Here is a 20,682-nt window from a genome sequence, read left to right on the forward strand (position 1 = left end):
CAGTTGCGCGGAAGGTGCTCTGAAAGGATTGTTGCTGTTTTAATTTCCTGAGAGTCTGTCGCCGGGGCCCCAGATTGTTGTCAAGACAGGCTGTACCAACACGAGAGGCAGAGCACGCCATCTTATCTGATCGGGAGGAAATCTCATTCATGGGGAGGAATGCGCGCGAGCCTGTCTGTGCCTGTGGCCGACCCTCGAACGCGCGTTACGAGCACCGAGACGCGCGCCGAGGAGGGGAAGGGAGCTCGGTTCCGTAACGTTTCGGGGAGACTTGGAAAAGGAGCAGTTTCCTCCTTTGTCGACGCGTGTCCGCGCGGGACGTTTCGTGCGCGTTTAGTTCGTGCTTTGCCACGGAACGGCAAGCGACGGTGGGGGAGTAAAGCATGAGGGAAGGACGAAGGGCGAAGGCCTCGGAGGGGGAAAGGGAGAGAGGCATGTATTTGCTTGTTTTTGTTTTGGATTTTTCGACGTTGGCGCTCTGGAAGTGGAGCGGCGGGAAGTCTCCGCCTCGTGGGCTTCGCGCGATGAAGATCGAGGAGCGAGCGGCTCCCTCTCCGAGGGAAGAGCGCGGGTCCCTCCCATCGACGAGCGAGCGGGGCAAGACTCTCCGTGTGTGGTCCTCGACGCGTTCTCGCACACAGCCGCCGCTGTGGGGTGCGTGTGTGTGTGTGTGTGTGTGTGTGTGTGTGTGTGTGCGTGCCTGTGTGTGCAGGCATGCGTGCGAGCCAACAAGTGTGTACCGTGGTTACATTATGTTTGATTAGTCTGAAGCGCTTTCTCTCCCCCCACCAAAACCCCTTTGAATGCAGATTAAAACCAGGAATCTGTTTAATCAAGGGCTGCGTTCATTAAATTGTCATTGGAAATGCGATGGATTTGTTGTTCCTTGCTCTTATGAAAGCGCTCGAAACGCTCCTCTCTTCGCCCATCATACTGTGCACCCTGTTCTGTTTCACACAGCGTCACGTTGGTTATATTACTGCTGGAAATACCGCCGCTCTGGTTCCCTGGGTCTTGCCTGTAAACCTCTGCGGGGTGATACCTGTAGCTTCATATGGAGAGTCAGCGAGGGGTGTGTGTGTGTGTGTGTGTGTGTGTGTGTGTGTGTGTGTGTGTGTGTGTGTGTAAATGATCCATTTACCCTTTTTGAGTGTGTGACTTGAGCTCATCGGGAAGGCCATCTGTGTCCGGGCACGTTTCCAGCCGTGCGTACAGCACCAGTCAAAAGTTTGAATACACTTGTGTAGGACAAACTGGACAGAGGAGCAAAAGCAAAGCATCACACTCTTGAATGGGTCCTACATCTCTGGGAACTGCTGCAGAAGAGCGGGGAAGACATGCTGACTGATTCACATGAATTCATTTAGCTGATGCTTTAATCTACCTACAATTATTTATACAGCTGGGTAATTTTACTGGAGCAATTTTAGGGTAAGTACCTTGCTCAAGGGTACTACAGCCAGAGGCGAGATTTAAACCTGCAACCTTTGGGTCGGAAGACAGCAGCTCTAACCACTACACTATCAACTGCCCCCTTTTCAAACCTGTTTACCAACTAGTTTCCAGCAAGCGTTGTCAAGCCTTTGATTTGTGCTGTCTGTGTGTGACCGTCAGTGGACGTTTCTGTCCAGCCAAAAGCTTCAACCGGGCTTTTTTCTCCTAGTAAGCAGTTAGAGGCTGGGACACTGCAGTGGGAACAAAGATGGGTGAACAGGTGCTCCGATCTCTCACTCTCGCCGTTTCCGCGTGTGCCCCGCAGGACCGCACAGGGGAGTGTTTGAAGCGGACAGGGGCCAGCGTGGCTCTCACCTCCATCAGCAACGTGACGGCATTCTTCATGGCTGCGCTCATCCCCATCCCAGCACTCAGGGCCTTCTCCCTGCAGGTGCGTATGTGGGCCTCTCCTCCTCATCCTCACGTCCTCTTCTCATTGGCCTCCACCCACGGCGAGGCGGCGCCAGCAGCGGTGGCCCTCTCTGAACCCCGGCCTGTGGGCTCGGGGTTCCGTCGCCGCGGATTGCCGGGCCGTTCCCGGTAACCCTATCCTACGGGTCACGGGGGCGTACTGGGTTGCTTGGTGGGAGGTGGTTGGCTGAGGAACTGTGGGTGGGGGGTGTGGGTCACGCTGGCACGTCCCGCATCTGCACTTCATTTGTGACGGCAGGCAACCCTTGGTAGCGGACAAGCCGGGCCTTTTGTTAGAGTTAAAGTGCCTATGGCTGAACAGGGTGTTGATCGGGTAAGAGTGCCAGCAGCAGAAGAAAAAGGCAGAGCAGGGATCAGCAACTGCTTCCCAGTGCCAATAAGCATGGGCTTATTTGCTATTTGACACTTCCATATATATTCACATGTACTTTTGTTACTTTGGAGAAAAGCAGCCTGCAGTGTGGCATTACTCATGTTTATGTACAGCTGGATAATTTAAGGTCAAGGTAAGTATGTTGCTCAGGGATCTTACGGTAGGAGGTGGGATTTGAGCCTCGGACTTCTGACTCCAAAGGCAAAGGCTTTAACCGCTACGCCACGTGCAGGACTATGGATGAGGTCTTATTTTCATTGTGCCAGGGAGGGAGTCGCTTTCAGATTTTTTTCATTTCCAGGCCACTTTGACTATTTATATGCATATTCTATTTCATCACGCATTTGTGTCCCTGTTTTTCTGGCCTTTTTACTGTTGTGTCAAAGGCTGCAGTTAGTGCAGGCCAGAATTTGAGCACCGTACCTGCAGCTGACGTGTGGGCCAGCTGCTTTAAGTGGCACTACTGTGGTCACTCCAAGGACAGTATCCTGCCTGGTTTTACTGTGTTGTGAAGGTGAACTCCAGCGTAGGTAGTGTTTCCTTGAGAGGTTCCAGGCAAGCTGATGCAGAAGGACGAACGGAGCTCCTGACTGGCCCATTAAAGCTTCAGATATCTTGGCGATGTATGTATCAGGTGTTAAGGTGTTAAGGTTGATGAGCTGTTCGTTCACGAGCGCTTGCTCCGAGATCACGGCCGTTATCTCCTTGGCTTTGATCTCGACCGCTAGGGAAACAAGCTGGCATGCGCAAGATTTACGACTGGGGTGGGATTATGGGGTGGTGCAGGGATTGGCCTCATGGAACGTCTATAGGTAGCCATCCCCATACCGCCCAGCCCCAGCACTCGCCACCCTATCATTTTTCTTGCCTCTTGCCCTCCGATTGCTGCCGGTGAATCCTGCTCCGTGTGCTCTTCCCCAGCTGCACAGCCTGCCTTCACCGAAGATTTATGTGCTTGCTTGGCTCCTTGGCAGATCCTGCGGCTCGCAGTTTGGTACATTTGTGAGGAGCACACCCAAAGCGTTGGGGACAAGGCCATTAAGTCACACAAGCCAAATGTTGTGGGTAGAGCTGCTTCGTTGGAAACCCAGAGCTGTAGGGAACCGTACGAACCAACAGACACGGAGAAGAGAGAGTTACAATTGCGTCGCGTTCATTTGCAGCGTGCGTTTATTACGACTCGTCAACGGGACAGTTTGGGTCGCGTTCCGCTTCCCCATCGGCAGAAGGACCGGTGGAGCAGGTCACCGTGTGTAGACGCTACTCGGAATCCTGGCCCGTCCTCACTCGCGCCCTCATCCCCTGCGCCACGTCCCCTGTAATTTGGAATGCCTGTTCCTCCGTGCCTTGCACCAGTGCCAGTCGTGTCATGGCAGATTTTGTGGTTTTTGGTCCCACCCTCTGTGGCGAAGTGTGTCCTGGTTTGGCTTGGGGTCCAGTCCCGTCTTTGACGCGCTCCCTGGCGGCGGGACCAGATGGAAAACGTGACCGCAACCAAGGGTCTGCACCGACAGGGCGGGCTCACGCAGATGTTACTCGGCACCGAAGCGACGGAGCACGGTCACCCGCAGGAGGCGAGATCTGTTCACCACATCGGTCGATGGTGCGGAGCAGCGGGGTTTCTTCGGCCGGCGGCGTAGGCGAGCGGGGGGCTGCGGAGAGACGCGAACGTGCTAAAACACGAATGGAGCGGTAAAGGAGTCCACAGACAAGAACACAGAGACAACGTGCAGGTGCGTGTGTGTGTTAGCGCGCGCAAGTGTGTCTTGTGACATTACTAGCCCATCGTCTTGAAGAGGGACAGGTGACATCAGTTTTAATGGCCGGATTTGTGGCTTTCTCACCCGTTTTTAAAAATGGAGGCATTGGCCCACGAAGTCCCCATCCCATCATTAACACTCAACTTCTGTAGCTGCTTTCTTCTGTGTGTGTTGGGGGGGGAGGAAACATGAGATGTCCCTGTGCATTGCCTGTGTGGGGTAGCGTATGTGCGTCAGGGTGGGTTTATTTATTTATTTCCGCCCCCTCCCCTTTTTCCCTTGCCCACCCTGCGCTGGCTTTCATCTCCGCGGTGTGAGCACTGGGCTAGCAGGGGAAGGGAAAACATTCCAGCGGGGAATTACCAGGCCTCAGCGAGGGGATTAAAGTGGGGCTCGCCGTGCCAGTCCCAACACAGCCCTCCTCTGAAGAGAACCCTTCGCATAGCTGCGGTCGCCCATTCCTGAATTGTGCTCTCCCCCCGCCTTGTTCTCTCATCCCCTCTTTTATATATATGTGTGTGTGTGTGTGTGTGTGTGTGTGTGTGTGTGTGTGCGAGAGAGAGTCGGTCCAGGAGGAGGAGGCGTGCTGTGGTTTCCCAGAGGTCCAGTGTCACGGATGTACAGTTGGGTTTGCGCAAAGAAGTCGGGGAGGATGTATTGCACGGCAGGGATGTGTGTGTGTGCGTGTGTGCGCACGCCTGTCTTGACCACTGCAGCGATGAAGTAGATGTGCGGGGGTGGGGTGCTGCTGTTGCGGGTTGCGGGGGGGGGGCTGTATTACTCTAAGCTGGCAGCGGTGAACGTGGGGGGGGGGTGCTGTATGACAAGCCTCAGCGCCTGCTCATCACCTCCAGGCCCTGCTGGCCCCCCACTCCCTGGGTGGTCTGGCAGCTGAGAAGGATACAGATTGTACCTTGGGCAGGGCCCCAACTCGCCCTCCCCTCCCCACCCCACCCCGCACCACACCACACCCTCCTTCCTGCACATGCCGGTCTCTTTGGTTTCCCTCTCGCTCCCTCTTGCTCTCCGCGCTTTCTCCCTTGTCCCCCCCCCCCCTCGTTTGCTCTCTCTCTCCCCCGAATTTCCAAGTTCCCCTTCTGTATTCTCTCCCTCTCTTCTATGATGCCTCTGTTTCCCTCACTTCTCTCTCTCTCTCTCTCTCTCTCTCTCTCTGCCCTCGAACTGCGGGCGAGTCGGACAGCCTGTAGCTTTGCACTTCGGTGTGCGTGCGAGCGGTTACGAGCGCTCCATCGCAGCAGGACTCCGAGCCAGAAGCATGGACCGGGCCAGCAGCGGCACCCCCCCCTCCCCCGGTATCGGCCGAGTTATTGCAGCCTCCCGTATCGCGCGCCTGGGTGGTGACACCCCTCGTTTTCCAGGAACGCTTCTCGCACGCGGGGGTTGCAAGGAGAGGTGCCTTTAGACGTCCCACCCGCCCATTCCCTACATTCTGTTTGAAGTACACCGAGCCCTGGCCTGCGCTTGGGCCTACATGGGTTTGGAGGGTTTTGGGGCTGGCAGACTGCTCCATCTGGTCCCGCCTTCTTTCCGCGTGAGCTGGTCTGCGGTCAGGGGGTTGAGCCAGCCTCTTTTTTCTTATCTCCATCCGATCATCCTCCGGGTGCAGGTTTCCCACAGGCAGGTGCTGCAGCTCCCCTCCTGATTGTTGTTCTGATCCGTCATGGAAGCAGCTGCTCCCCGCAGTGGGCAGGGAGGCCCCCTAGTGGCGGGTCAGTCTCTGCGGGGCGTAGGTCCGCCGTGAGCTGCCGGACTTCAGTCGGACCTCTCTAGTAACTGGCAAGCGCTGTTGGGTTAGGTTTTGACAGGAGAGCTGATTTCCATCCAGCTCCGTGCGCACGCAGGTGGGAAATTTAGGCTATGAAGCATGCAAGCTTTGAGGAGACCCGCGTGGCGCGTAACGTTGTCGCGAAACCCGCGGCGATGGCGGTTTGTCTTGTTGCGTTGCTTCAAAATGCCCTCACGTGTTTATTGCTCCGGTTCCCGTTTTTCTCGCTTCGTTACGAAACGAACCATTTACGAGGCTCCAGTTTGTTTGGGTGTTGAAAGATGTTCCGTTGGTTTCTTTCCCCGACTTGAGATGTGGGCCAGCATGGTGGCTGGCTTCGTAGCACGGATTACATTTGGTGCCGCCTTGTTTTGTTTGTTTACACTGCAGCGACTGTAGTGAAATTAGATTTGTGGCTGGGATTTGTTTGATTCTTGAGCTTCACCTGCTCACTCCGAGGACACTGTTGCCCCATACCTGTCGGTTCCAGGTGCATCCACAGGACTCTAGTGTCACTTTGTAAAGCCCCCACCCCTGTCTTTCCTCCTGGCCAGGCCGCGGTGGTGGTGGTCTTCAACTTCGCCATGGTGCTGCTCATTTTCCCCGCCATCCTTAGCATGGACCTCTACCGCCGTGAAGACCGCCGCTTCGACATCTTCTGCTGTTTTGTCAGGTAAAGACGCGGCGTAGCTGCACGGCCTTGCGGGCAGACGTGCACCGTGTCTTCGATGCACCAAGTGTCAGATGGGGGTACCGGGTCACTTGGTAGACGTGTTGCTGCCGAACGTGGCTGTGCGAGGCCATGCGGCCAGGCGGCTCCAACCTCAACCCCAGGGCAGTTCCTTGCCGGTTTGTTGCTTCCTGTACGCCGTGCTTCTTGTGTGGAAGTAAGAAAGGGGGTTTGACCCACTGGGCTGCTCCAGGCACATATTTTCTTCACACAGTCATTGTGCCGTCATTTGTAGGAAATTAAACTTAATGAACAAACTTTCCCTTCCATCATTACGTTTTTTCTTTTTTTTTTTTTTTTTTTTTTGGTCAATATCAGCACTTAAAGTTCCAGTTGGAAGGTTTCAGTGTGCTCCCCTATGGGGGCCTTAATGTGGGCTTACCGCTGATGTGGTGATTTTCTCACGCTCCCGCTGCACTCGCACATACGTGCATTCGCGTGTGTCCTCGCACAGGGCAGTACACGCTACCCTAGCTGTCGAGGTTAACTCGGACGTGCGCGTTCTGTGTTGCGCTACTTCTGTCGGAGGTGATCGGGAAGCTGTCGCTGACCAAGTGGTTTCTCCTGTCGCTCCCGCGAAACAGTCCATGTGCTAACCGGGTGATCCAAATGGAGCCGCAGGCATACGTGGACAGCGTGGACGGCAGCCACTACAGTCCGCCCCCTTCCTACAGCAGTCACGGCTTCGCCCAGCAGACGCAGATCACCATGCAGTCCATGGTGCAGCTGCGCACCCAATACGACCCGCGCACGCAGGCCTACTACACCACAGCTGAGCCACGTTCAGAGATCTCCGTCCAGCCCGTCGCCGCCGCCGGCCCAGCCAACCTCAACCTCAACAACAACAATGGTAGCTCTTCGGGTCCGAGCAGCTCCGGGAACGCCCCTCGCTCCCCGGGCGGCGCCTCCTCGCTGGACCCCGGGAGCTGCCAAAGTCCCGAGAGCAACAGTTCGACTAGGGACCTCCTGTCCCCTGGTTCGGATCCTGCCCTGCGCTGCATGGAGCCTCCCTGCTCCCGCTGGACCTTCTCCTCCTTTGCCGAGAAGCACTACGCTCCCTTCCTGCTTCAGCCGACAACCAAGGTGAGTTCCTGCCGTGCCTGTCCCGCCTGCTAGAAGACGGCCGTAGGCCGAGGGTCTATATGCTCTATGCCCCCCCGGCAGCACCTCTTGGACAGTTAGCAGCTGTGGACTCTGACTTGCTGGATGGTATTCAGGTGAAATGTTTGGTAAGCAAAACAGGCCCAAATCCACATCTGTTGCAGCCCTTGCCCATGTGCACCTAAGCGCTTTGGAAACACATCCCCTTAGCGGCTACAGGTTTGCTTGTTTGCCAAACAAACCAGTCTCGTTGGACAGCGAAACAGGAAAGTCCTCCTTTTCAGCAAGGTACCCTAACCCGTTCAGATTCTCGGGGATGGGATCCTGCTGCCGTACTGGTTAAGAGGGAAGTCGATCCGGATTGGTTCGGCAAACGTCGAACGTTATCCATCGATAGAAGCGTTAAAAGAACGTAGGCCTCTAAGGTGATACGATGGGGTTTTTGATGCCGTGGTGGTGCTGTGGTTGCCACCCTCCGTGTTCCCCCCATGCAGGTGGTGGTGATTCTGCTATTCTTGGGCCTGCTGGCGATCAGCCTGTATGGGACCACGCGGGTGCGGGATGGCCTTGAGCTCACCGACATTGTACCGCGGGAGACCAGAGAGTATGACTTCATCGGGGCCCAGTTTAAGTACTTCTCCTTCTACAACATGTACGTGGTGACGCAGAAAGCCGACTACGCCCGCATCCAGGGCACGCTATACGAGCTGCACCGCCGCTTCGGCACCGTCAAGTACGTCCTGCGTGAGGACAACGGCCAGCTGCCCCGCATGTGGCTGCACTTCTTCCGGGACTGGCTGCAGGGTAAGCGTCTCCCGTCCTGCCTCCCGAGTCTCTTTGTTGAGAGGTTCGCACCCTGGAATGTGTAGCACAGTGTGAGTTTTCCACTCCAGGGCACAAGCATTGGATCAATTTGATCTCTCACTTGTTCCAGTTGCTGTTCTGACATGTGGCCGTTTACGGTCCATTATCCCTGTGACGTGAAATGATGTGTGCGCAGTCTACAGCGGGACTCCTGCCCTCTTGTTCTGCGCTCAGCTGTTTTCCACAAAGCGAAGGCTGTGGGTGCGCCGCTCGGTGTGTTTGTCGGGATTTCAGAAATAGTCGGTCGCCACATCCTGCGCCACGCGCTCACGAAGTGCCCTAGGCTTCAAGTGAGGGAGAACGCGCGTTCAGCGGGAGTTTGTACCCCTGACCGCGCGAAGGTGAGCGGTACGGGCAGCGATCTGCTCCTGTCCCTCACGGCCATTATTCCAAGTGGCCGTTTTTCCTTTCTGAAGGCATAATCGCGAGAGTCTTGCTTTTGGGGGGCGAACGATACCTGGCAGCAAATAGGGACGCTGATTGTTCCTCTGTCAACAGGAGATCAGCGGTCAGACGCGTTTAAAAGAAGAGAAGTATTATTGTGCCGCTCTTCCATTTGTCTCTGTCATCCCGGTGCTAAACGCTGGAGCCGCCAGATGTTTGTGAGAATGAGGGGACGGAGAGGGAAGGCAGAGGAGGAGGGGGAGCCGTGTCTTTTATACTGCAGTTCAAAACGGCTTGACAAATTGGACGCAGACCGGGAGACTGAAAACATTGTGTCTTGCAAATGGGCCACAGGCAGTGGGAACAGGAGGTCTGGGGGGATCGAGAGGAAACCGAAGTATAGAGCAAGACAGGATAGAGCGAGATCTAATGGAAAAGGAGAGAGCGGATGAGGGAGGTAGAGTGAGAGAGCTCCAAGAGTAAAGAGCGTAAGCAGTATTGCGGCTTTTTATTCGTCCAGAAGCTGCTGAGAGTTGGCCAGCCTTGTCTTCCAGGTCCTCCTTCAGTAGACACCTGGCTGTTTCTGAGACCCATTACAGTGAATTTGCTGTAAACGCCGTACTGACGGTGAAAAGCGTGTTAAGATCTGTACCGCTCCCGTACAGAACGTGCAGCAGAGAGCTTCCCGTGACGGGGTGCTGTCCGGTCTGGTCCGGCGCAACTGGCTGCAACTGGGCCCAGTCTGTCGTCATACAGAAGACTCACGCCGATGATGACGATAATGGCTGCTTTCAGAAACGTGTAATTTTCGAGCCGTTTTTAGCTTGATTTACACCTAAACCTTGATGTTTTCCTGAAATCTTCGAAGGTTGTGTGAGCGGCGTAAGGCCGCAGATTCGGCGTAATTACTCGGCGATTACCCCGCTTCTCTCTCTTCTCTCTCCATGGTTGGAACATAAATGCATTCGCTAATGGTCCGTGGACTTAAATCTTACAAATAAACCATTTGGAAAGAGTTTATGGCTTTATGGTTTTGAATCGAAAAGCAAATCCAAGCTCTGCGGCCCCTTGGAAAAAAAGTGGAAAAAGCTGCGCTCCAAACTAGTGTGAAATGAGACAAACAAAATAGCCCGTGAGTTCTCAGCATCGAACTGGCATTCAGATGTGGCTGTTTGCAGTGTTTTTGCAGATGAGCTTGTCAGAAAGCGTGAAGGACCAGGGAGCGATAGAATGTTCCAGAAAACCAGACAACAGACCAGTAAGTTAGATGCATTTTGATGTCGCCGCAAAGTTTTCAGGGCGCGAGGTCTCGTGCACTCGTTCCGCTGTGAATCCGTAGACCCTCAGCTCAGGAGAAACGGTATGCGAGTCGGGAATGGACGGAGACGCGCTCGCAGTTGCCCTCGTGCCTCCAAAGGCTGGAGAGGAGCGGACTTGAAAGACGTGTCAGGCTTCACCGGAGGGCCTTCCCAAACCAGACGGGTGAAGGTGAGGAGGCGGTGGGGGGGGGTGGGTAAACTGTCTAATCCCATGGAGGATTAGGACACAACTGGCAGAAGAGGATCAGTCCGTGTTTGGGGGCTCATTGAGGAGCACTAGACACCAAATTTGCACAAATTGACTCTTTGCTTTTCTAAGGGCAGTAGGCGGCATAATGGTTAAGAGCTGTTGCCTTGGAATGAAATCCTGCTTCGTGCTGCAGTACCCTTGAGTTTTAGGTACTCGCCTTGAATTTCTCCGGGGGGGGGACAAGCTGTGTAAATGGATAAACAATTTTAATTTTGTGCAGCCCTAGCAGTGTATGATTCCTTGGAGGAAAGTGTCCCCTGATCAGTGGTTAATAAACCAGAGTCCCGGTTTATTAAGTTTCTCACCCCTCAACACTCCCTGGGGGCCCTGAGAGCCTTTTGCTCCAGTAGAACAGACTACGATTGAACTTGATGAGATTGTAAGTGATGCGATCATTTCTGGATGAACCGTGTATACATACTGTATTGTACAGGGATGTGGGTTTGGACTGCTGAGCTCTCTTTTTGGTGTACAGTACAAAGGGATGTGAGCGTGCTGGTGTTGCGTGGCCCTTGATGAGCTGCGCCTCATCGATGGAGGAATTGGGTCCTGGGGAGCACCTTCGTGTTGCTGCGCTACGTGGTCGCGCATTTGTGCGTGCGTTGTGTGGGTCATCTTAAGGTCGGTCCTCACGCGTTGTTGCATTGTGTGCCGCAGGTCTCCAGCAGGCGTTTGACCGGGACTGGGAAGCAGGGAAGATCACTCAGGCCAGCTACAGAAATGCCTCCGATGACGGGGTCCTTGCCTACAAGCTCCTGGTGCAGACCGGACGAAGGGACAAGCCCGTCGACCTCAACCAGGTGACTGCACGGTCCTATCCTGGTCACTTTAACACATACCACTTCTGTGAGATTCCCGGAACCGTGTGAAATTATCTTGCGTTTTATTTTGAGCGTTAAATGTTGTGAGGAGAAGCGCGCTGTGAACGGAGGGGATGATCGCCACTCGCCCCGTTCGAATTAAAATCCGTCTCCTCCCGCGGAGCCGGGACCGCAATTAAAACCGGAAGGGAAATGCTGTCGTGCACGCTTGCCGCTAAGGAAAGGGACGCGCGGTTGCAACGAGGTTCCTGGCAGCCTTTCCAACGCCCGGAGTTTTGAGGAAGGCTCTCGGAGCACGTTTGCGGTCCGTTCGTGGGAACCGCACCTGGCTTATAAACGCACTTCGCTCTGATTGCCTTACCAAGCCCAGGAATTTAGGGCCCTCGCCGGGATTGCGATCGGCCTCTGAAAAAGCAATTAGCTCTTCATTTAAACCAGTTGTCCGATGCTCTTGCCGAGGGCTCTGTAGCCGCTCACTGCTTTGCACAAGTCTCACCATCTTCCAGACCTCTCCTTTCCAGCATTAAATATGACAGTTTAACACATTTCCAGTGTTTCGAGTTATAGCTCAGCGTGAAACGCCAGGCTGAAGGGGCAGAAACCGCTCCGCACCCCGCTGCCTGATAGCGAGGGTGGGGGGTGGGGGCCCACAATGTTGACTTTGTGGGGTCTTGGAGAAGCATTCGAAGGAAAAAGATCTGCCCGCCCCCTTCTATATTGGCCGGACCGAGAAGGCTCCGCGTGCCAGGTTTAAAAAAGAAAAAAGAAAAAAAAAAAAGCGCAAAACAACTGTGCTGGCGTGGGGCCCGTGATGTCATTTCCTGTGCCTGTGAGCAAAAGCAGCGGCGTCCGCGCGCCGTGAGCTTCCAGTGACAGCTTCAAGACGTACAGTCACCGCGTATCCTGCTGCTTAATTGAATCCAGATTCCTCGTATCCCGACTCAGCCCCCACCGCCCCCCTCCGCTCTCTTGTACTGGCGCTGTCACTACTGTCTCTTCATTCATTGGATAGGAAACAACTGACTCGAATGGTTTCAGGCGTGTGTGCGCGCGTGTGTGTGTGTGTGTGTGTGTGTGTGTGCGTGTGCGTGCATGTGTGTGTGTTTGCATGTGTGTAGTAGTAAACTGATCTCCTCCAGGTACAAAGAGCTCAACACCGAATGACTTAAATTTAATATAGAATGTCTGTGATTTTAGACATGGTCTTTTCCTTTGACTTTCATAGAGCACGGTAACATGTCATTTTATGTGAAGTCCTCTCTCTTTTTTTTTTTTTAAACTATTAATGAGTACTCAGTCTGAGCTGTTCGGTCTGGAAGGATTTAATTTTTCTCCTAAAGTTATTGTTCCTCTTGTCAAGGGCCATTTTCTTCACCGTCCTTCACCGAGCAGAACCCCACTGCGGCGCTTGGCATTGTGGGTATCCATAGGGGTCAGAAGAAGCAAGCGTTAGCAACATTTGTACAGATGTTGCTTTATTTTTATAGCTTTCCTCCATTTGCTGGGTGGCATTCCCATCAGTGTTAACAACAAGGTTAACTGCGCACAGGCGTGCTCGGGGACCCGGGCCAATTTTTTTTATTGTTACGCTAACTCGAGCAATTTTTCTCCCGCAACCCCCACCCGCAGTCCCTCCCCCGAACGCCGTCCCTCCCGACTTTGAGAAACCCGGGATTTATGATCCTGGGACCCGCGTATGGCATGGACTGCGGTTTTCCACCTTCTCGGGGGGTAGCTGCTGGCAGACGAACGCGTCTGAAAGACAGGGTGGATGAAGGGAGTGGAAAGATTAGCACGTTTGCGGTCGCTATTCTCTCCGTTTGCCTTACCTACAGCGGGGTTTCGGCTCGGGGTGCGAGGACAGCCTTTCTGGGGCGCTGCAGTTTGCGGCGGTACCCCACCCTCACCATCTCCCTCCGGACATGCTGTATAATTTTATTATCCCCCCCGCCCCCGACACACTTTTGGTATGCAAAGAAAAGTGACTTAAACTCCTTCGCACATGACATGCTTGTGATTGTTTGCATAGCTTCGAAGTATTCTGCATTTATCAGTTAAAATGTCGCGGATTGATAGTCGTCTTCCGCGCCTCTGACCGCGTGCCGCGCTTGTTTTCCTCAGCTGACCAGGCAGCGTTTGGTGGATGCCGACGGCGTCATTAACCCCGCAGCCTTCTACATCTACCTGACCGCCTGGGTCAGCAATGACCCCGTGGCCTACGCCGCCTCCCAGGCCAACTTCAGGCCACACCCCCCAGAGTGGCTCCACGACCGCACCGACTCCATGCCCGAGACCCGGCTCAGCAGTGAGTGCCGCCGCTCCTTAACTGAAGCTGCCGTGGCCAAGAAAGGTCGAGACCTCGGCTTCCCGTGAGCCAGCTGAACCGTCTCACGTTCTCGCTGTGTGGCGTTGAGCCGTAAAAATCTTCTGTTTTTAACACACACACACACACACACACACACACACACACACACACACACACACACACACACACACACACACTGTATGAAGCCACTTGTCCCCAGCAGGGTCACTGCGAGCCAGAGCCTAACCCAACAGCACAGGGCATGGGGCTGGAGGGGACACACCCAGGACGGGACGCCAGTCCACCGCAAGGCACCCCAACCGGGACTCGAACCCCAGACCCACCAGAGAGCAGGACCCGGTCCAACCCACTGCGCCCCCCCCTGTTTTTAACACCTGTCAAATAATATTACGTTTCTTCATTTAGCGGACGCTTTTCTCCAAAGCGATGTACATTTCATAGAAATTACAATGTGCGCATTAGATTAGCGGGAAGAGACACTTAGATACAGACTGTTTTCTCCAAAATGAATTCCAGTGAACTGTAGTGTTATCAGCACACACCTTATTCACCGTGGTGACTTACGCTGCTAGATACGCTACTTCCACTGGGTCACTCATCCATTCAATCAGTGGGAGAACATGCAAACTCCACACACACTGAGTGGTGATCGAACCCATGTCCTTTGGAGAAGGAGTGGGGTTTGAACCAGCAACGTTCGGGTTACGGTTCCACATCCTCGATCACTACGCTCCCCATGGGCCAGTAAACTCTACTGCCTGTGTGGCCTTTTTCCAGTGGCTGTTGCCACTGTTGTTTTTTCAGCTGAGCTGAGGCCGCTGCAGCGATGCTGTTGTTGGCTTCCAGGCGCTGACCCCGCTTTCTACCTCTGCTTCCCAACCCGAGCATTCGCAGAGCTCCCGTCAAACCCCTGTGCCGTGCGCAGGGTTTGTGTTCATCCCAGCAGGTGCTTAAGGAACTATGCTTGTCGCTTAGCTTGTTAATCAATGTTTTGGAAGAACTTTTTTTTTTAAAAGAAACACACACACACACACACACACACACACACATTTTCGGAACCGCTCGTCCCATACGGGGTCGCGGGGAGCCGGAGCCTAATCCGGCAACACAGGGCGCAAGGCTGGAGGGGGAGGGGACACACCCAGGACAGGACGCTAGTCCATTGCAAGGCACCCCAAGCGGGACTCGAACCCCAGACCCACCGGAGAGCAGGACCCGGCCCAACCCACTGCGCCACCGCGCCCCCAAAAAGAAACATACAGAGCTCTATAAATGAGAAGTGTGTGACATGTCCAGTCGCTCTAGATAAACTTTTCAGCAATGAAAGTCTCTCAAATTAAGTACAGCCCTACATGTAGCAAAGGTTGTATGACACAATGCCTCTGGACCAGTGGGGGGCAAACATTTGGGTTTGTAGGGTGTATTAAGTCATCCGTTTTGAATCGGCAGCCCCGCGCTCTGCGAATGTGTGTTCTGATGAGTGAAATTGCTGTGGAATTAATTGGCACAAACAGCATCAGCACCTTTTACCAGGAAATCATTCTTTCTGTGTGGATTGTGCCAATCGTGCGCTTCGTCGATGTATGTTGGAGGTTGAGAGAGAGAGAGAGAGAGAGAGAGCGAGAGCGAGCAAGAGAACCCGGATTGATTTAATTTGCGTCAAAGTCGGGAGTTATCTGGCTTGAGTGCCTGGTCGGGGTTATTGAGCCTTACAGCGGGGCTTGGGGAAATGTGATTGGATAACAAGCGGAAAGTGCTTCCCCACACTTGGACCCCTGGAGCGGCGCTGGCAGCCAGCCAAGTCTTGTCTTAATGGAAATTTATAGTGGAGGTTATAATGGGGCAAGTCATGTTTAGCAAGTGGTGCTGTATGACCCTGCAGGCATTGGAACACACAGCGGCAGGCCGAGGGAGGGGGAGCGGGGTGGGAGGGGAGGGAGGCAGCGATTTTTCCCATAGAATCGGACTGGACAGTGGAGGTTGATCCCCGATACGTTTCTGCAATGGAAAGAGGGGGTGAAGAGAGCAGTGACTGGGAGTGCGGCGCCGCTGCGTCTTACCCTGTGATTGCTGAAGATCGGCGTCAGGAGTAACGCCCAGGTTATTGTTGCATTCGGATACCTGCCCGTTTGCCGGCCAGACGCATTCGCTGGGCTGTGCGAGGCAAACCGTGTGACTCCGTTTTACTCTTCCCTCTGTCTACGTGGGGACCAAGCATAGCCAGGGTTGGGTGTAGTCACTCGGCGCATCCCGTGTAACCCCTGTTTTTGGAGGTTCATCTCACGACTAAATTTTAGGTGTTGCCAACCTGTTGCCATGGTTACCAGGTAGCATGAAGACGATGAAACGTTATCCGTTTGGCTGACGCTTTTTCCCCAAAGCGACTTAGTGTTACAATTCTTTACCCATTTATACAGCTGGGTAATTTTACTGGAGCAATTTTAGGGTAAGTACCTTGCTCAAGGGTACGGCAGCTGGAGGTGGGAATCGAAACTATCCTTTGGGTAAAAAGACAGTAGCTCCTAACGGCTACGCTATAGGCTGACCCTGTTTGTTGTGTGTCTTGGCTATATTTATTTATTGATTGATTGATTGATTTTCCTGGCATTCTTTTTCCAGTTCCCGCTGCAGAGCCGATCGAATACGCACAGTTCCCCTTCTACCTCAATGGCCTCCGAGAGACGGCGCAGTTTGTGGAGGCTATCGAGAGTGTGCGGGCCATCTGCAGCAACTACAGTCGCCAGGGGCTGCCCAGCTACCCCAACGGATACCCCTTCCTCTTCTGGGAGCAGTACGTGAGCTTGCGCCACTGGCTGCTGCTCTCCATCAGCGTGGTGCTAGCCTGCACCTTCCTGGTGTGCGCGCTCTTCCTGCTCAACCCCTGGACCGCAGGCATCATTGTGAGTCACGCGCCGACTCGCACGCACCTGTAGCCGCTCTCCCCCATCCGCATCACGCAATCACCACCATCGTTGTGAGTCACACACAACACACACACGCTCTATCCTGTTTTTTGTTCTTTGTAATCACAATATCACACACACCATCTGAAACGGCTCGTCCCACGGGGGGATCCAGAGCCTAACCCGGCAGCACAGGGCATAAGGCCGGAGGGGGAGGGGACACACCCAGGACAGGATGCCAGTCCGTCGCAAGGCACCCCAAAGCGGGACTCGAACCCCAGACCCACCGGAGAGCAGGAGCCGGTCCAACCCACTGCACCACTGCACCACCGCACCCCCTGTAATCGCAATATTGTAAGTCACAATACATGTTCAGGCACACTCTCGCACGTTCTTTCCGCACGAACCATGGACCTCTGACCTTGTTTGATGGTACGCCTATGCAAACACACACGACTTTTGAAGCGCTGAATGTTAGAAGGCGGTTAAAGACCAACAAAAGCATGAAGTGTTCAAAGAAAAAATTACACATTTTTTGCCTGCCTTCAGTATTATCACATTTAGTTAAGAGTATCAATGACCCCACAGATGTTTGTCTCTTTAGAGCCCAAATTGCAGCCCTTAGACAGTAGAAACCTCTGTACGTAGTTTCCGGAAACATGCAAATTGGTGAGATTGCGGGAAACCTGTTTTCATACCACTGCGTGCGTCTCACTGTTTATCTTTGGCTGTTTTTGTCAGGGGGAGTTTGTTTAGTCTATGTGAGACTCTTGAAGGGTCTCGTTGAAAATAGATGAGGATACGAGAGAAGCTACCCAGAACTTGTTCGGGGGAGGGGGGGGGGTTGCTTTTTCTTGAAATTCTTGCAGTTATATGTACCAGCATCCCCTCGGTCCTTCCCACTCCTGTCTCCATCTCCCGCGGGTAGGTCTTTCTCTCCCTCTCCCTCTCTCTCTCTTCTCCCTCCCCCCCCCCCCCCCCCCCGGTTCATTTGATTTGTGTTTTACTACACTCCGTGTTTTACCCATTCGAACTCCCTAAAGCTGGATGCCGGATTCCTTGTTCATCCACGTTTTACAAGTTGGATGAAAGAAAAAAGTTATGGCTGAGCGTCAGGTTTAACCGTTTGGTTTGACCAGACCACTCCCTCATTCCGGCCCCCAAACCATCCCCCCACCTGCCCCCAGAATCCCCTCCTGAATGCTCTCTGATCTCGCGCGCACAACCCCACCCACCCCCGGCCTTCTTCAAACGCATTGGGGCCCCTGGTAACCTGAGAGCCATCAGCTGATAATGGCATCTGCTGTGCCAGTGGATGTAGGCCCACCTTGGACACGGATCAGCGTGATAGACGCGCCAACAGCCGGGTCTTCGCTGTCAGCCTGCTGTATCGCATCTTCCGTGTTTCTTTAAGCCTTGAAATGCAAATTTGGCCATTATTTACTAGTTCCAAAAATGTGATGATTTCCACTTCACACCCCCCCCCACAGCTCTGCACTCGCGTGAGATTGAAAGAACAAGTCGAAAGCTATAGAGAGTAACTTTACGGTAGCGTTCTCCAGCATGTTTGTTTTCTCTGGAGCTGCTTTACTGTGGTGGGGGGCACGGTGGTGCAGTGGGTTGGACCGGGTCCTGCTTTCTGGTGGGTCTAGGGTTCAAGTCTTGCTTGAGGTGCCTTGTGATGGACTGGCGTCCTGTCCTGGGTGTGTCCTCTCCCCCTCCAGCCTTACACCCTGTGTTTCTGGGTTTGGCTCTGGATCCCCGAGACCCTGTATGGGACAAGTGGTTCAGATGGTGTGTGTGTGTGTGTGTGTGTGTGTGTGTGTGTGTGTGTGTGTGAGCAGCAAAGGAGCTTCCAAGAACCATGATGTGTCCCATAACCCCCGATCCTCAACACTGCTCTCCCTCCACCAGGTCCTGGTCCTCGCCCTGATGACCATCGAGCTCTTTGGTATGATGGGATTGATCGGAATCAAGCTGAGCGCCGTCCCTGTCGTCATTCTGATCGCCTCTGTGGGCATCGGGGTGGAGTTCACAGTTCATGTAGCATTGGTGAGAGCAGGGGAACGGGTGGCTCCTCATTTCAGTGTCTTTTCCAAGACAAATGTGCACTTGATAAAATAACAGGCGGAGAGGGAGGTAGCCCAGAAAAATGTGAAATGTCCCCAACGATTTCTGTCTCTTCTGCCGCGCAGGCCTTCCTCACGGCTATTGGTGACCGGCACCGGAGAGCGCTCCTGGCCCTGGAGCATATGTTTGCTCCGGTTCTGGACGGGGCGCTCTCCACCCTCCTTGGTGTCCTCATGCTGGCTGGCTCGGAGTTCGACTTCATCGTCAGGTGAATATACGGAGGCCCGTCCACGTGCTGCAGAGCCCTTGGATACCTGGATGACTCACCTTTGTCGGTTTTATTCATCATGTTACCTTCTTCACGTAGGGAAACGTTATCTTTTAACACCGACTCTATTTCACCTCCGGTCATCTCTGTGCGGGGTCATCATTGTCCTCTTGTGACTTCATGTTTTCTAAGATATTTTGCATCCTTTGGTCTTCCAGCACACAGCATGAGAAGCACTGCACTGATAGTTTGATAGTCACTGATTGACAAAATTTTCTTACTTTGCCTCTTCAGATTAATAACAGCAGATTTGTATACTTAGCTCCTTTCAGTCCTATTTAATAGCACACTAGTCTGAATACATAGCAAGAAACCAACAGCACTTCCTTGTCAGATGTGGAAAATGAGTATTGGGTCAGTTTACTGCTGAGTGGAGTGGAAGGATGGAAAAATAAGTCTGCCTGTTCTGCTTTTGGGGGACATTGGTGCATTTCTTTTAATTTATATTATGTGGACAAATTTTAAAGAGTTCTGGCTAATTGCTTTGTTTGAAGTAAGAAGGCGTCACGCGAACAGCGTTCCTCTGTATTGATATCATAAGTGAAGAAGTTCATCAGGACGTGCTGTTGGGTTATACCCAAACCCTGGCTCTTGGGTTTAGCTGTGTGCTCGGCTGTGCACCTGGCAGCAGCGGAGTAAAAGCAAGAGCTTTGTCGGTTGCTTTGCCATTTACAGCTGTGTGGGAGGGAAATCCATTGAGGGGAGGAGCAGGAAGCGCTGGAAGCCTGGCTTGTGTGATCTCTCACACACACACACAGGCTGAAACTACTTGTCCCGAGCAGGGTCGCGGCAAACCGGAGCCTAACCTGGCAACGCAGGGTGTAAGGTTGGAGGGGGAGGGGACGCACCCAGGATGGGATGCCAGTCTGCCGCAAGGCACCTCAAGCGGGACTCGAACCCCAGACCCACCCGAGAGCTGGTTCCAGTTAAACCCGGTGTGCCACCGCGCCCCCCGTTGGTGTGATTTCTTGTACCCAATTTAACTGCTATCTGCAGACATTTATGAGCGAACGAGAGGAGGTGAGGCTGCCTGTGACGCACCATACAGGAGAGATGCTCAAGAGCTGTAGACGGTCCTGGTGTTACGGACACCCGCAATCGTATTAGGGAGATGAACCGGATGGAAAGCAGAAAGATCTGCCATCGGTGGAGTCGTAGGGCTGGTGGGCCAGTTTAGGTCCACGCCGGTCAATGAGATGCAGGAAGGCAGCCAGCCATTTGGGGACTACATTAACAGTTGTGCCCAGTCTGCAAAGCGTGATCATGTGGAGGGATGAATGGCACAGCCGTCTTCCAGGGGTATTCCGAGGGTGTCGCTGTGACAGTTCAGAGCAGTCAGCTGCCCTTTTTTGACGTTTCGACGCATTCTGCAGACAGCCGGTCGCTCCCCGGACTCATTCTGAAATTGCAAGTTCTGCTGAGGTTGCTGGTGGTCCTGCGCATATTGGTGTGTGAGAAGTTTATTCAAAGAACCTGCTGCGAAAGGGAAAGAAAGTGTGTGATGCCGGCCTTCGGCGAGGCGAGTGTTCTCCGCCGGACGCCCTAATGTAACGCAGAGGCGGCACCTGCTGGGCGGCAGCTTTCAGAAGTCCAAAGGTCCCAGATGTGGTCCCGGTGACCGTCCCCCGAAACAATCGGAACTCCGGCAGAGTGGAGGGAGTGTGGAAGGGCGGGGCCGGCAGGCTGCCCCAGCCCAAGGTCCATCGCAATGGGCAAAAGTGTTTCGGGAGGTTGGAGGTCT

General features: G+C 53.8%; 1 protein-coding gene across 1 annotated transcript in view; it reads left to right on the forward strand.

The window, feature by feature from the left end:
* The window catches only part of ptch1 (patched 1), a 46,715-nt gene that overhangs the window by 22,531 nt on the left and 3,502 nt on the right, over positions 1 to 20,682 (forward strand). Inside the window, exons 12-20 of the mRNA XM_029259567.1 lie at positions 1,760 to 1,885; positions 6,400 to 6,518; positions 7,160 to 7,658; positions 8,171 to 8,480; positions 11,151 to 11,293; positions 13,436 to 13,619; positions 16,260 to 16,540; positions 18,458 to 18,595; positions 18,739 to 18,881. Of these exons, the coding sequence (XP_029115400.1) occupies positions 1,760 to 1,885; positions 6,400 to 6,518; positions 7,160 to 7,658; positions 8,171 to 8,480; positions 11,151 to 11,293; positions 13,436 to 13,619; positions 16,260 to 16,540; positions 18,458 to 18,595; positions 18,739 to 18,881 (1,943 nt within the window). The remainder of the gene's footprint in view (positions 1 to 1,759; positions 1,886 to 6,399; positions 6,519 to 7,159; positions 7,659 to 8,170; positions 8,481 to 11,150; positions 11,294 to 13,435; positions 13,620 to 16,259; positions 16,541 to 18,457; positions 18,596 to 18,738; positions 18,882 to 20,682) is intronic.

This window comes from Scleropages formosus, chromosome 17, assembly GCF_900964775.1.
Source record: "Scleropages formosus chromosome 17, fSclFor1.1, whole genome shotgun sequence".
Lineage (NCBI taxonomy): Eukaryota > Metazoa > Chordata > Actinopteri > Osteoglossiformes > Osteoglossidae > Scleropages > Scleropages formosus.